The 14,480-nt window shown below is 43.0% G+C and overlaps 1 protein-coding gene across 1 annotated transcript; it reads right to left on the bottom strand.

Moving 5' to 3' along the window:
• Positions 1-10,727: 10,727 nt before the first annotated feature.
• Positions 10,728-13,162, bottom strand: LOC127332264 (uncharacterized). Its single transcript, XM_051358534.1, has one exon. The coding sequence runs from the start codon at positions 12,914-12,916 to the stop codon at positions 10,907-10,909; it is 2,010 nt and encodes a 669-aa protein (XP_051214494.1). The 5' UTR covers positions 12,917-13,162; the 3' UTR covers positions 10,728-10,906.
• Positions 13,163-14,480: the final 1,318 nt, after the last annotated feature.

Below are 14,480 nucleotides of genomic sequence, written 5' to 3'. Positions count from 1 at the left end.
ATAAAGACACCCATAAGGCTCCTGCCGGTTGCCACAATACAATAATGATCATTGTTGGAGATATGCTCAAGAGGCAATAATAAACTAGTTATTATTATATCTTAGTGTTCATGATAAATGTTTACATCCCATGTTATAATTGTATTAACCGAAACATTGATACATGTGTTTTATGTAAACAACAAGGAGTCCCTAGTAATCCTCTTGTATAACTAGCTTGTTGATTAATAGATGATCATGGTTTCGTGATCATGAGCATTGGATGTTGTTAATAACAAGGTTATGTCATTGGGTGAATGATATAATGGACATACACCCAAATAAGTGTAGCATGAGATCAAGTCATTAAGTTCAACTTGCTATAAGCTTTCGATACATAGTTACCTAGTCCTTCGACCATGAGATCATGTAAATCACTTACACCGGTAGCGTACTTTGATTACATCAAACGCCATTGCGTAAATGGGTGGTTATAAAGATACGATTAAGTATTCGGAAAGTGTGAGTTGAGGCATATGGATCAACAGTGGGATTTGTCCATCCCGATGACGGATAGATATACTCTGGGCCCTCTCCGTGGAATGTCGTTTGATTAGCTTGCAAGCATGTGACTGGGTCACAAGAGATGACATACCACGGTACGACTAAAGAGTACTTGTCAGTAGCGAGGTTGAACAAGGTATGGAGATACCGATGATCGAACCTCGGACAAGTAAAGTATCGCGTGACAAAGGGAATCGGTATCGTATGTAAATGGTTCAATCGATCACTAAGTTATCGCTGAATGTGTGGGAGCCATTATGGATCTCTAGATCCCGCTATTGGTTATTGGTCGGAGAGGAGTCTCAACCATGTCTGCATAGTTCACGAACCGTAGGGTGACGCGCTTAAGGTTCGATGTCGCATAAGTAGATTCGAAATATGAGATGGAGACCAAAGTTTGTTCGGAGTCTCGGATGGGATCCAGGACATCACGAGGAGATCTGGAATGGTCCGGAGAATAAGATTCATATAAGGGAAGTTGATTTCTAGGTTTCGGAAAAGTTCGGGATTTTTCCGGTGGAAGACCGGGAAGATTCTAAAAGGTTCCGGAGGGTTCCACCATGGGCCCACGACCTAGGGGGCCAACATGGGCCGAGGGGGTGCTGCCTTGCCTAATGGGCCAGGCGCATCAAGCCCCAAGGGCCCAGGCCGGCCACCCCTTAGGGTTTACCAAAACCCTAGGGGGGATCAACTTGGGGGGGCAAGTTTCCCCCCTTTCCCTCTTTGGGCCGCCGGCCAAGGGCTTGGAGGAGGGGCCAAGGCATCCCTGGCCGCACCCCCCTATATAAAGAGGGGAGGGGGCAGGGGCGCAGCCCTCCTTCACCCCTTGACCTCTGGACGCCTCTCTCTCCCACCGATAAACTTCTCCGGCTTAGGCGAAGCCCTGCAGCTTTTCTCCTCCACCACCACTACCACGCCATCGTGCTGCTGGGATTCCGAGGGGATCTACCACACTTCCGCTGCCCGCTGGAACAGGGAAAGAACGGGCTTCATCGACACCGTACGCACGACCGAGTACGGAAGTGCTGCCGGATTGCAGCACTGGATGATCGACTACATCAACAACGAGATCTAATCTCGTAGGCTTTGGAATCTTCGAGGGTTAGTCTCACATACATCTTGTTGCTTCGATCTTGATAGATTAGATCTTGGCTTTTCCATAGATTAGATCTTGGATTTATTCGTCTTTGCGGTAGATTTTTTTTGTTTTCCATGCAACGAACCCATCAGTGGTATCAGAGCCGTGTCTATGCATAGATCTGTTGCACGAGTAGAACACAATGGTTTTGTGGGCGTTGATGCTCTTGTTGTTTTTGGTTAGTGTACTTTGCATCTTGCGGGATGGTCGGATGAAGTGGCCCGGGCTAACTTTACATGACCACATCTCATGAGACTTGCTCCATGCTTGACATGCAACTTGTATTGCATAAGTGGCTTTGCTGGTGTCTGTCTCTCCCACCATAGTTAAGATTCAATTTACTCTTTCAATTGACAACATTAGTATCACCGTTGTGGTTCATTTTCGTAGGTAGATTGGATCTTACTCGAAAACCCTAAACCACGTAAAATATGCAAACCAAATTAGAGGCGTCTAACTTGTTTTTGCAGGGTTTGGTGATGTGATATGGCCATGATGTGATGATGATTATATTTGATGTATGAGATGTTCATTATTGTATTATGGCAACCGGCAGGAGCCTAATGGTTGTCTTTAAATTTGTTAATACATGCGTGTCTATTCATCATGTAATAGATTTATTTCAAGTAGTTGTCATAGTAGCTATAAGTGATGGACAACCATGAAGCGGCCCCATGGACCTTGGTGCAATGCTGGTGATGATGGAGATCATGCTCATGTGCTTTAGAGATGGAGATCAAAATCACAAGAAGAAAGGCCATATCATATCACATATTATGAATTGCATGTGATGTTAATCCTTTATGCATATTATCTTGCTTAGATCGCGACGGTAGCATTATAAGATGATCCCTCACATTAATATAAAGATAATAAAGTGTTCTCCCCTCGTATGCACCGTTGCTACAGTTCGTCGTTTTGAAGCATCTCGTGATGATCGGATGTGATAGATTCTACGTTCACATACAACGGGTGTAAGTCATGTTGCACACGTGGAAATACTTGGGTTTGCTTGACGAGCCTAGCATGTACAGACATGGCCTCGGAACACAGGAAACCGAAAGGTTGAACACGAGTCATATGGATGATATGATGAACATGTTGATGATGTTCACCATTTAAGCTATATCATCTCACGTGATGATCGGTTTTGGTGTAGTGGATATGGATCTTGTGCCACTAAACAACTATGAGGGATGTTGTATTAAGTGGGAGTTCATTAGTAATTAGATTAAAACATGAACTGATTATCATGAACATAGTCTGAATAGTATTTTGAATTAAATTTGTAGAATTGGCATCCGTTATCTACCATGCGCTAGTCTTGTAATTGAGATAGAAATATTGTTAAGTCTGACAAGTAACTTTACGGACTGGTACTGTATTGTTAAAGAATCAAGATATAATTAAGTCCTATTGCAAACTTTTAGTAAACCTCACATTGCTGATTCAAAGAGCAATGGTTTCAATTAGTACCTAAAATCATCTTGTCTCCGTGAAACTTGAAGTTCAAATCCGTTTGAAAAGTAAGGAGCTGGAGATTTTGTTTTCATAAATAAGCGAGGTATGAGATATATGTGATATCTAAGACCTTATTGCAAGATGATAGAATATAATCTAGTGAGACTACATAAACTCATAAGTTTTATGGGAATGTACGAAGGTTAAAGACGCTAGGCGTCCCGATCCTCCAACAAGTTGGGCACTAACGATATTCGCATATCCATGAAGTGATCGTCCTTAGTATGCACCGTTGCTAAGACTCGTCGTTCGAAGCATCACGTGATGATCGGGTGTTATAGATTCTACGTGTGCATACAACGGATGTAAGCCAGATTTGCACATGCGAATACTGAGGTTAAACTTTACGAGCCTAGCATATACAGACATGGTCTCGGAAAGTCGTCATGATTTGATGGATAAAATTATGAGTGAAATTGTTCATCACATTAAAAGTTACTAATAGTGAAATCTGGAACACTTTTCATGTGATGATCAACTTCAAAGTAAGAACCTCAAGGTTATTGGTAATTGACCAATGGACCTAGAAGTTATTGAAGGTGAAGTGTTTTTTGAGAATGAGGAAAGCTAAAAGAGAAACTACAAAATATTTTTTGGCATAAAGAAAGAAAACACTAGAAAGTCTAGCTCAGGTGTATATAGATCATATACATGTTATGAATGTATTCCTTGTTTTGTCACACAGTGAAATTCTTGGGTATTTGTACCATATTGGTTGGTATGAGGTATCATACAAAACAACGCAATACAAGAATTCAATGGCCTAAGTGATGACAAGGAATATGGAAGGAATGCACGTCTGGAACAAAATAAAGTGTTACTGTGTTCATTGGCATTCTACCTAGCCCTTCAGATTTATAATAAAGAACTTTATAATTGTTGTTTTGTTCTGGTCAAATGAAAACAATGAGTTGTTCAAATTTTGACAGTATTCCATGTACGATGGATAAGTTATTATAAGTCTTTATGGTGAAACACACATGCATAACACTGGCGCTAAAATGCCATAAGGCAAATGATGTGAATTCCACTTATTTGTGGAACCGCCATTTAGGTCATGTTAGAAAGGAACGCATGAAGGAACTCCATGCAAATGGATTTTTGAAGTCATTCGATTTTTGAATCGTCGGGCGCTTGCAACTCTCTTCTAAAGAGAATGACTAAAATACCGTTCATAGGCCAAGAGTTGAACGGGCAACTAACTTAGTGGAAACATACATGATGATGTATGTGGTTCACTGGGCATAGTTGTGTGCGGGAGATTCTTCTACTTCATGAAAACTTCCAACAATGAATTGAGTATATATATGTGGATATATTTATTCGATAAGGAAGAAGTTTGAAACATTTGAATGGATTCAAATAAATTTTAGCATGAAGTGGAAATCATCGTAATAGAAAAGTCAAATATCTATGATTGGATCATGGTGGAAAATATTTGAATTACGATTTTTAGCAAACATCTAAGAGAGTTATGAAATTATTCTACAACTCACGTTTCTTGGAGTACCATAGTGATGATGGAGTATCCGAGAGACGTATCCAAACCTTGTTGGGTTAATGATGATATAAAATGACGCCATTATATTTTTTGTGGATTATGCTTTAGAGACTACCGCTTTTACACTAAATAGAGTGTCATCATAATCCGTTGAAATGACACCATATGAATTATGGCATGGGTATAAACCCTAATAGTCCTTTCTTAAATTTTGGTATGTGTACCATAAGCAAATAAGTTTACAACCAAAATCGGATGAATGTCTTTGTTGGTTATCCCAGAGAATTGATTGGGAATTCTTCCCACTATGAAGTCAAAGACAAAAGTGTTTGTCGATGTTTCTTACTTATTTTCAAGAAATTGTTTCTAGCGTATTTTTTGAGTGGGAGGACAATGGAAATTGATAAGGTTTATGAACCAGAGCATGATGATCATAGTAGCGCAGCATCGGAAATGGTTTTGGAAGCGGCCACGACGATCATGGCTCCCATGACTACAAAGTGTTATAGCCATGGAGATCGAAGTACCTATTGAACCTTGTAGGTATGGTTTACTCTGTGGTCATATAAATGATTTGTGGACAAAGGATTGATTTTGAACAATGATAAACCAACTACATACAAAGAAGTTATGATGGGCCCTGACTCCGTTAAAATGGCTATGCGCCATGAAATCCAAGATAGGTGAATACTTTTTTGAAAGTAAATAGATCTATAAAGTTGATGGACTTGGATGGAATATCCTTGAAGAAGCTCGACTTGTCGAAAAGTTGTTTACGACAAAGTTCAAAGAGTTGACTACGATAAGATTAGATCTTCCGTAGCGATGCTTATAGTCTATGCGGATTATTCTAGTAATCGCTACATATTTCTTTTATGAGATATGATAGTAGGATGGCAGAAATACATTCCTTACCAGAAGTGTGTATGAAGGATGTATACTAGATACAAACCAAAGAGTTTTGTTAGTGCTATACAAACTTCACTGGATGAAGTAAGTATTACGGAGTTGGAATCTTCACCGGATGAAATAATCAAAGAGTTTTGATTTCATCAGAAATGATGAAGATGCTTGCATTTGCAAGAAATTAAGTGGGAGCGCTGAGACATAGTTATAATATTATATGTGGCAAACATATCATTGATTATAAATGATGTAATTATATACTTGATGTGATTAAAAGGTTTCATTGAGAATTAACTTCAATGAAAGAATATGGACTGAAACATATTTAGTGTCAAGATCTATATATGAAGATAGATTCAAACACATAATAATTTTAAGTCAAAGTACATAGAATAAATGTTGAAGTAGTTCAATATAAAAATATTAAGAAGGTGTTCTTTTCCATGTGAAGGTTTAACAACACTTGAGTGTATTTGACACTCGATGAGTAAAAACACATGAGTGATCTTAGATCACGAATAATATTTACAGAATCAGATGTCCTGTGCTCTAAAGTGTTACGAGCATATACTAGAATGATTCATGCAATGATCATTGGACAACAGTAAGAATATCCCTGAGTGCTTTAGAAGAACCAAGGATATATATATAGTTTTGTATGGGCTAATGACAAACAAATCGTTGTAAGATGTTGCACCGATATTAGTTTGGTCTCATATAAAAATAAAATTTCAATCTCAATTAGGCTAAGTGTTGTTTAAAAGGTAGCACAATGAGCTAGAAAAAGTCTATGCTAGATTTAGATGAGTTCTAAATATTGTGACGGATTCCCAAGAGGCAATAATAAATTAGTTATTGTTATATCTTAGTGTTCATGATAAATGTTTACATCCCATGCTATAATTGTATTAACCGAAACATTGATACATGTGTGTTATGAAAACAACAAGGAGTCCCTAGTAAGCCTCTTGTATAACTAGCTTGTTGATTAATAGATGATCATGGTTTCGTGATCGTGAACATTGGATGTTGTTAATAATAAGGTTATGTAATTGGGTGAATGATATAATGGACATACACCCAAATAAGCGTAGCATGAGATCAAGTCATTAAGTTCAACTTGCTATAAGCTTTCGATACATAGTTACCTAGTCCTTCTACCATGCGATCATGTAAATCACTTACACCGGAAGGGTACTTTGATTACATCAAACGCCATTGCGTAAATGGGTGGTTATAAAGATGGGATTAAGTATTCGGAAAGTGTGAGTTGAGGCATATGGATCAACAGTGGGATTTGTCCATCCCGATAGATATACTCTGGGCCCTCTCGGTGGAATGTCGTCTGATTAGCTTGCAAGCATGTGACTGGGTCACAAGAGATGACATACCACGGTACGAGTAAAGAGTACTTATCAGTAACGAGGTTGAACAAGGTATGGAGATACCGATGATCGAACCTCGGACAAGTAAAGTATCGCGTGACAAAGGGAATCAGTATCGTATGTAAATGGTTCAATCGATCACTAAGTTATCGCTGAATGTGTGGGAGCCATTATGGATCTCCAGATCCCGCTATTGGTTATTGGTCGGAGAGGATTCTCGACCATGTCTGCATAGTTCACGAACCGTAGGGTGACGCGCTTAAGGTTCGATGTCGCATAAGTAGATTCGGAATATGAGATGGAGACCGAAGTTTGTTCGGAGTCTCGGATGGGATCCTGGACATCACGAGGAGATCCGGAATGGTCCGGAGAATAAGATTCATATAAGGGAAGTTGATTTCTAGGTTTCGGAAAAGTTCGGGATTTTTCCGGTGGAAGACCGAGAAGGTTCTAGAAGGTTCTGGAGGGTTCCACCATGGGGCCCACGACCTAGGGGGCCAACATGGGCCGAGGGGGTGCTGCCTTGCCCTAATGGGCCAGGCGCATCAAGCCCCAAGGGCCCAGGCCGGCCACCCCTTAGGGTTTACCAAAACCCTAGGGGGATCAACTTGGGGGGCAAGTTTCCCCCCTTTCCCTCTTTGGGCCGCCGACCAAGGGCTTGGAGGAGGGGCCAAGGCATCCCTGGCCGCACCCCCCCCATATAAAGAGGGGAGGGGGCAGGGGGCGCAGCCCTCCTTCACCCCTTGACCTCTGGCCGCCTCTCTCTCCCACCGATAAACTGCTCCGGCTTAGGCGAAGCCCTGCAGCTTTTCTCCTCCTCCACCACCACCACCACGCCGTCGTGCTGCTGGGATTCCGAGGGGATCTACCACACCTCTGCTGCCCGCTGGAACGGGGAGAGGACGGGCTTCATCGACACCGTACGCACGACCGAGTACAGAAGTGCTGCCGGATTGCAGCACTGGATGATCGACTACATCAACAACGAGATCTAATCTCGTAGGCTTTGGAATCTTCGAGGGTTAGTCTCACATACATCTCGTTGCTTCGATCTTGATAGATTAGATCTTGGCTTTTACATAGATTAGATCTTAGATTTATTCGTCTTTGCGGTAGAATTTTTTTGTTTTCCATGCAACGAACCCATCAATCATCTCATACATATTCATCATCACATCATGGCCATATCACATCACCAAACCCTGCAAAAACAAGTTAGACGCCTCTAATTTGGTTTGCATATTTTACGTGGTTTAGGGTTTTCGAGTAAGATCCAATCTACCTACGAACATGAACCACAACGCTGATACTAGTGTTGTCAATTGAAATATTAAATTGAATCTTAACTATGGTGAGAGAGACAGACACCCGCAAAGCCACTTATGCAATACAAGCTGCATGTCAAGCGTGGAGCAGTTCTCATGAACGCGGTCATGTAAAGTTAGCCCGGGCCGCTTCATCCCACCATACCGCAAGATGCAAAGTACATATAACAAGAGGAAACAAAAGCATCAACGCCCACAAAACCATTGTTTTCTATTCGTGCAACCAATCTATGCATAGACACGACTCTGATACCACTGTAGGGATTCGTAGCATAGAAAACAAAAAATTCCTACCGCAAGAACGAATAACAAGCCAAGATCTAATCTAGTAGATGGTAGCAACGAGGTGAAGATCAACATACCCTCGAAGATCGCTAAGCGTTAACGAGATAAATCTCGTGGTGGATGTAGTCGATCACTTGCCGCTTTCAAAAGCGCGTAGAAGATCTTGACAGTGCCACAATCGGGCAGCACCTCCGCACTCGGTCACACGTACGGTGTTGATGACGACGTCCTTCTCCCCGTTCCAGCTGGCAGCGGATGTAGTAGATCCTCCTCGGAATCCCGCCAACACAACGGCATGGTGACGGTGGTGGTGGAGATCTCCGGCAGCGCTTCGCCGTAAGAACCGCGAGAGAAGAAGGAGGAGGGAGTAGCTAGGGTTTGGGAGAGAGGAGGGGCACTTGGGCGCTGGCCTTGGTTGCCCTTGGTGGTGTGGCTCAAGAGGTGTATAGCCCCCTCCCTCTCCCCCTCATTATATAGGTGGAACCCCCTAAGGTTTGCCCAAGATTCAAATAAGAGTCCAACTCAAAACTTACCATATGGGTGAAACCTAGGGGAAGTGGGACTCCTCCCTCTCCTTCCCCTATGGCCGGCCATGGTGGTGGGGTCCACTATGGACTCCGCCTTCCCCTTTGGTCGGCCGGCTAGGGTTGGTGGAGTCCATCTGGGACTCCACCTTCCATGGTGATTTCTTCCGGAAGGTTCTAGAACATTCTAGCGCCTTCCATAAATGCACCAGATCATTTCCAAACTTGGAAAGTGACTTCCTATATATGAATCTTATTCTCCGGACCATTCCAGAACTCCTCATGATGTCATGGATCCCATCAGAGACTCCGAACAACATTCGAACTCCATTCCATATCTACTTAAAACGACATCAAACCTTAAGTGTGTCACCCTACGGTTCGAGAACTATGCGGACATGATTGAGACTCCTCTCCGATCAATAACTAATAGCGGGACCTGGAGATCCATAATAGCTCCCACATATTCAACGATGACTTCGTGATCGAACGAACCATTCACATAAAATAATAATTCCCTTTGTCTCACGATATTTTACTTATCCGAAGTTTGATCGTCGGTATCTCCATACCTAGTTCAACCTCGTTACCGATAAGTACTCTTTACTCATACCGTGATATGATATCCCTTGTGAACCAGTCACATGCTTGCAAGCTAATTAGATATCATTTCACCAAGAGGGTCCAGAGTATATCTATCTGTCATTAGGATGGACAAATCCCACTATTGATACAAGTGTCTCAACCCTATACTTTCCGAACACTTAATATCACCTTTATAACAATTCATTTACGCAGTAGTGTTTGGTGTCATCAAAGCATCCATCCGGTGTAGGTGATTAACATGATCTCATGGTCAAAGGATTAATTTACTATGCATATTAAAGTTTGAAGCACAAAGAACTAAATGACTTGATCATATGCTACGCTTACTATGAGTGTATGTCCATCACATCATTCACCTAATGATATGACCTTGTTATTAATAACATCCAATGTTCATAATCAGGAAATCATGATCATCCATTAATCAACAAGCTAGTTTAACAAGAGACTTACTAGGGACTCCTTTATGTTTACAAAACACACAAGTATTAATGTTTCCGGTTAATACAATTATAGCATGGGATGTAAACATTTATCATAAACACTAGGATATAACAATAAACACTTTTATTTTTATCTCTTGGGCATATCTCCAATAGTTTTTTGCTCTATCATTGTTTTCCATATTCAGAACACCAAAATCATTTGTTGTATAGTTTGTGAAGAGCTCTCTATGCGTTCCCAACATACTCACAAAAAAAAAAAAACAGCTCAATCGAATATCATTTGCCTATCAAACTGCTCGTCTACCAAAACTAATCTATGTTAAAACTGCAGTAGTCTAAAGTAAAAAACGCTATCAAATCTTGTTCACCACAAACCTACCAGATAACCAGATCAAAGTACTCAGAGTAAGGAACAAATTCACAAAGTTTGGAGCCAATCGAATCAAGCTTGAGTAATATGCTGCTCTGTGCTCCCTCACTGGAGTATGAGCATTTAAGTAGACCACCAAATCATTTCACTTGGTTATAGAGACATTTATCAAACGCATGAAGAAAACACACCCAATTGAAAGCATAATCATATACGTATACACAAACTGGAAACAAGCAACCATGTTTCCCCAAGAAAAAAACCAAGCAACACGGATGTACTGAACAATTCTTGCTACCACAACTATAGATTAAGGAAAATCATCCATGCGATGCACGTTTCACCATTGCTGATCTTCACCCCTTCACGTTACGCCGTGATCCGACCCTCGAAAGCGCGGTCATCCTCTTGAGGACCTTGGAGATCTTGGCCAGGCTCGGTTTGCCACCTCCGAAGTTCATCTTCCTCGTGGAGAACTTGAGAGCCTGAAGGCAGCACAGCTGCCTCACTGTACCTTCATCGTCGACATCTTCATCCTCCTCCGACTCACCTTCGTCCACGAGTTCGTCTTGCGCGTTCCCCCTTTTCGCCTTGCTGCCGCCACGCTTCGTGTCGCCGGCAGTGGCGCTGCTTCCCCCGCCTGTCTCGTAGGCCTCCCAGAGCATGTCCATGTCGTCACTGCATGCCCCGACGACGGCGCGGTCGCGGAGGAGCTTGAGCTGGATCCTTTCCTCGTAGAGTTTGCACGCCAGCGTCCTCTTCCATTCCTTCTCCTTGCCGGGTGACGCCTCACCGACGAGGCTCTCCGACGAGATTCGTGTGTGCACGCGCCGAGCGATGGACGTCGACTTCAGGGGATTCTCCTCCCTGGCATCATCCTGCAGGGTTTCAGATACTTCATCCGCATCCTTGTGCTCCTGATCGCCTAACTCTTTCAGAGGTTCCACATCTTGGAAGTCTTGTTCATCCTGGGTGTCCATGTGGCTCTGCTCTTGCAATTCTGGTTCTGGCTGCACATTCTGTTCTTGCATTTCTTCTTGGGTTTGCTCAATGGGGGCGTTTTCTTCAGGTTTCAGTTCTTTGCTGCATTTTTCGGTCTTCGACTGCAACAATTCCTTGACATCTACAAATTCCTGCTCTGGCTGTTTTCTGTAAGATTCTCCGACGGAAGCAATCTCTTGAGCAAGGTCGCTGAATGTTTTGTTGCAAGATTCCTTCTCTGGCCGGTCAGATTCTCCAACAGAAACAATCTCTTGAGCAAGGTCACTGAATTTTTTGTTGCAAGATTCTTTCTCTGTCTGGTCAGATTCTCCAAAAGAAACAATCTCTTGAGCAAGTTGGTTTACACCGTCTTCTTTGTTGCAAGATTCGGTCTCCAATTGTATGATTACCTTCACATCCTTAAATGAGGCCTTCTCCAGACTGTTATCCACCGGAATCATCTCAAGGGTGTCATCAGGAACTCGCTTCAAATTGCCAGATGTCACGTCTTCCCACTGTCTTATTCGCCGAGAAATCGAGGAATGTGACTTGGGCCACTCACATTTCTTCGTCTCCACCGGCACAGGATCACACTCCAATCTCTTCTCCTCAACCCCACCACCGACTCCACCATCTATCACTGACAAACTTATACTCTGTACCTTGATGCTTTTCTCCTGCTCTTCTATTTCTTTGACGAATAATGTCTCACTTTGACAGCAATGCTCTGAAGAAGAAGGAGAAGAGACAGGACCCTTGAGATCCTCAGAAACTACATTTTTGTCCTCAATTTCATCCTTGAAGACATCTTCATAAAAATCCCCATGTTCCAAGAAGATCTCTTCTCCAATTGGACTCTGCAATGTGACCCTGATGCCCTCTTCGTCTTGGGTACCTGACAAGAAGAAGGTCTTCTCTTCCAAGAGAAAGCAAGAACCAGCACCGGTGTCACACAGCTCACCCATGATCTCGCCGACACGGAGAACCGCGGCGACGTCAGCTGGGCCGAGAACGAAGGAGCAGAGCTGCCCAACCAGGCTGACGCCTCCGCCGTCCGGCCGGAGCTCGGCGCAGAGCGCGGCGACGGCAATGCCGCAGGTCCTCCCCAGAGAGCTCACCCCCGGCCACCCCGTCGTGACGTGCGGGGCGGCGGTGACGAGCACAGCCAGGAGCAGAGACGTGGAGACGAGGAGCGGGCAGAAGAAGGAGGCCAGCCAGAGGAGGTAGCGGGAGAAGAAGAGGACGTAGGCGGCGTGGAGCGGGTGTGAGGCGAGGAAGGCCGCGGCGCCGAGCAGGTCGTGGAGGACCGAGAACACCAGCGCATTGCCGCCGTAGTCGTGGACTCCTCCGGTGCTGTCGCTGTCGATGCGCAGCTGTGCGGCCATTGTCGTCTTCCTCTCCGTCGATCTTGTGCTCGCTCGGTGCCGCCGGGCTTTGTCTGCTATTAGATGCTACCAACCCGTGCCGTTGCTCCTTGGATCGATGCAAGAGGAGGAGGCATTGTGGCTCGTTGTGGTGTGGTGCTCTTCGGCATGGTCTGAGAGGGGAATGGAGGGGAAAGAGATTGATGGAAGGAAAGAGAAAGGGGTGGCAGGGTAAGAATGATTGGGGAGAAGGAGGAGGATGTGCTTCATGGTGATTTGGAGCTGTAAATAGTACTCCCTCCGTTCCTATATATAGTGCCTATTGTTTTTTCGCATTTGTTTCAGATTATAAGAGTAAAGCTGTGTTTATTTTGCAAAACCCCCCTTCCACCTATTTGCTAGTGCTAAAAATAAGGAAACAATCAACGTACAGCCTAAAAATCTGGAAACAGATCGTGATCGATCTCATCTCTCCCATCTCCCAGGCTTCTCTCTCTCACGTGGCAGGGAGTAGATCACGTGAGATCGCGTCGGTTAAGGAAACAGCACAAATTTCTCACGGAACGGCCGGCCCTTTCTCCCGATGGAGCAGGGAGTAAATCACGTCCGATCTGTTTCCAGTTTCCTTCTTTCCTCTAGAAAAACGCTGGGGGTTTTGTGTGAATAAATTAGCTTGCGTTAATTACCGTGCCAAAAAACAATAGGCATTATAGAAAGGAACGGAGGGAGTATAACTTTATGAGGTGAGAAAGTGAGATGTATATCATGTTTGAGCAGTAAAGCAAGTAAAATCGAAAAAAAAAAACTTACAGATGATGGAACCGTGCATCTTCCATAAACCCCAACTGACTGTATTGTATACCCCCTTCTCGTATTGTTTCACGTTGCCTTCCAAGGCTTGTATTGTATGCGTAGCTCAGAGTTCAAGAAGTTTCTGCAAAACCTCACTTCAGGGGAAGAGCACATGCAAATATTTTATTCATCTTATTCCTCCATTCAAGTTTAAAATTCCTTCCTAATTCTAAGAGGTGGTTGTCCATTTATACATGGGGTTTGTTCTAGGAATATTATCCTGACTGATTGGACACATAAAAATACATCGATTAATTAATATAAATATTTTGACACATAAAAGTACATCGATCAATTACGATTATTTCAAAAACTTATTGTTTATTTTGTTTGTTTGTCGTTGCCGATTTTGCTAAATAGTAGAAAGAGTGTACTATGAAAAAAATCTCCTTTTCATCCAAATATTTCTATGAATACGTCTGCCAAAAAGGTAGGAGTTGTATGTCAAACACATCTATTGTGACTGTAAAATAAAAGGCGGAATACAGGCAATCATTGTAAAGGCACCTAGCGATGCCTAGGGGGCCCTCTTTTCTCGCATTCCAGTGGGAAATTCATCCACTAGGGGGATGGGTACAGAAAACTTTGATCCCCACTATCTAAATTGGGGATGGGAATTAAAAGGTGTCCCCATCTCCATTCCCCGCTATTCCCTGTTATACTTGTATATACATATACATTGGTATATTTTTATATGAAATATGTTATAAAATTATACCTAGAATAGTATATT

Source organism: Lolium perenne, chromosome 4 (assembly GCF_019359855.2).
Source record: "Lolium perenne isolate Kyuss_39 chromosome 4, Kyuss_2.0, whole genome shotgun sequence".
NCBI classification, from domain to species: domain Eukaryota; kingdom Viridiplantae; phylum Streptophyta; class Magnoliopsida; order Poales; family Poaceae; genus Lolium; species Lolium perenne.
Note: the sequence above shows the minus strand (reverse complement) of the source record. Positions and strands in the feature narration are given on the sequence as shown.

What these genes read in the sequence shown, in the direction of transcription:
- LOC127332264 (XM_051358534.1), bottom strand. Translation starts at nt 12,916, where the DNA reads ATGGCCGCACAGCTGCGCATCGACAGCGACAGCACCGGAGGAGTCCAC.